The sequence below is a fragment of the Merops nubicus genome, unplaced genomic scaffold (assembly GCF_000691845.1).
Source record: "Merops nubicus isolate BGI_N331 unplaced genomic scaffold, ASM69184v1 scaffold40406, whole genome shotgun sequence".
In the NCBI taxonomy this organism is placed as follows: Eukaryota; Metazoa; Chordata; class Aves; order Coraciiformes; family Meropidae; genus Merops; species Merops nubicus.
In genome coordinates, this window is record NW_008613717.1 from 1,769 (window position 1) to 3,006 (window position 1,238).

Sequence of the window (1,238 nt, forward strand, 5' to 3'; positions counted from 1 at the left end):
CGGGAAAGGGGACGTGGCTTCCTGCACCTGTGGCACTGCTGCCATGTCCCCTGGGAGCGCTCGCTGGCCCCTGTGATGGTGGGGCGAGGAGGAAGCCCCCGCCCTGCCTTCCCAGCTCAGCCAGGGCCTTCGGCCCCCAGAAATGGCATCGGGGTCTATTCAAAAAAAATAATTTATCAGGTTGATATTTCACGTACATAAATATTCATCTCTATGGCTATGTACAGATGCAGCAAGAGCCTGGCAAGCAGCAGGGCTCCTGCCACTGAAGCGCTGGCCAAAGCCTGGCTCCCTGGGGGATGCCATGGGCATCCCATACAGTGCCCACCCTGGAGAGGCTCTGTCTCCTGCTGCCCTGCAATGCCAGGTAGGTCTCAGCCAGGACTGAAGGTTTGGTGCCAAAATGGAGCCCAAAGGGAGGGACACCCTGCCCCGGCACTGCAGTTCAAGGTCCTGCCTGCCCACTGCTCACACCAGGCAAAGCAGGGAACCTGTGGGAACATGGACACGCTCCCTGCGAGGGCAGGGGCAACCTCGGCATCCCCCTTCCCTGCCCGCCCTTAAGTCCTCACATTGGGGTAGGAGAAGAGGCGAGGAGCTAGTGGCAGCGGGTCATGGGTGAAGACAGAGTCATCGGAGGAGCAGGAGCTGCCGGTGTCCTCACAGGAGGGCGAGTACTGCTCAAAGGGCATGGAGAGGTCCAGGTACTGCAGAGATAGACAGTGGCCTCAGCACCCAGCACCCATGCTGCCTGCTCTGCTGCCCACCAGACCCTGCACTGCTCACCTCCTCTGAAACAGCAGCCAGGATCTTGTCCAGCCCCTCCACCAGCTGCTTGAAGGTGGGACGCTGTGAAGGGACAGCGTGCCAGCACTCCCGCATCAACATGTACCTGAGGAGGACAAGGGGGTGTTAGAGGGTGTTGCTGTGCTGCCTGCCCGCCCTGCCCAGCCAGTACTCACAGCTCATGGGTGCAGTTGGACGGCCGGTCCATGCGGTGTCCCTCCTTCAGCAGCTTGAAGAGCTCCTCGACAGGGATGCCAGGGTAGGGGGATCCCCCCAGCGTGAAGATCTCCCACATCAGGATCCCAAAGGACCACCTGGGATCACACATGGCAAAGGGGAGTCAACCATGTCCTGGGACCCTCCCCAGGCAGGTGAGGCCCCAGCTGATCCCACTGCACCCTGTGGTGAAATAGGAGAAGGAATGGGAGAGGGTGGCACAAACCCCGCGAAAG

At 60.8% G+C, this 1,238-nt stretch overlaps 1 protein-coding gene across 1 annotated transcript in view; it reads right to left on the minus strand.

Moving 5' to 3' along the window:
• Positions 1–512: 512 nt before the first annotated feature.
• FGFR4 (fibroblast growth factor receptor 4) overlaps positions 513–1,238 on the minus strand; it is a 4,988-nt gene continuing 4,262 nt past the window's right edge. Inside the window, exons 14-16 of the mRNA XM_008941976.1 lie at positions 963–1,100; positions 787–892; positions 513–707 (exon numbers count right to left, since the gene is read on the minus strand). Coding sequence (XP_008940224.1) covers positions 561–707; positions 787–892; positions 963–1,100 — 391 coding nt within the window. The 3' untranslated portion in view covers positions 513–560. The remainder of the gene's footprint in view (positions 708–786; positions 893–962; positions 1,101–1,238) is intronic.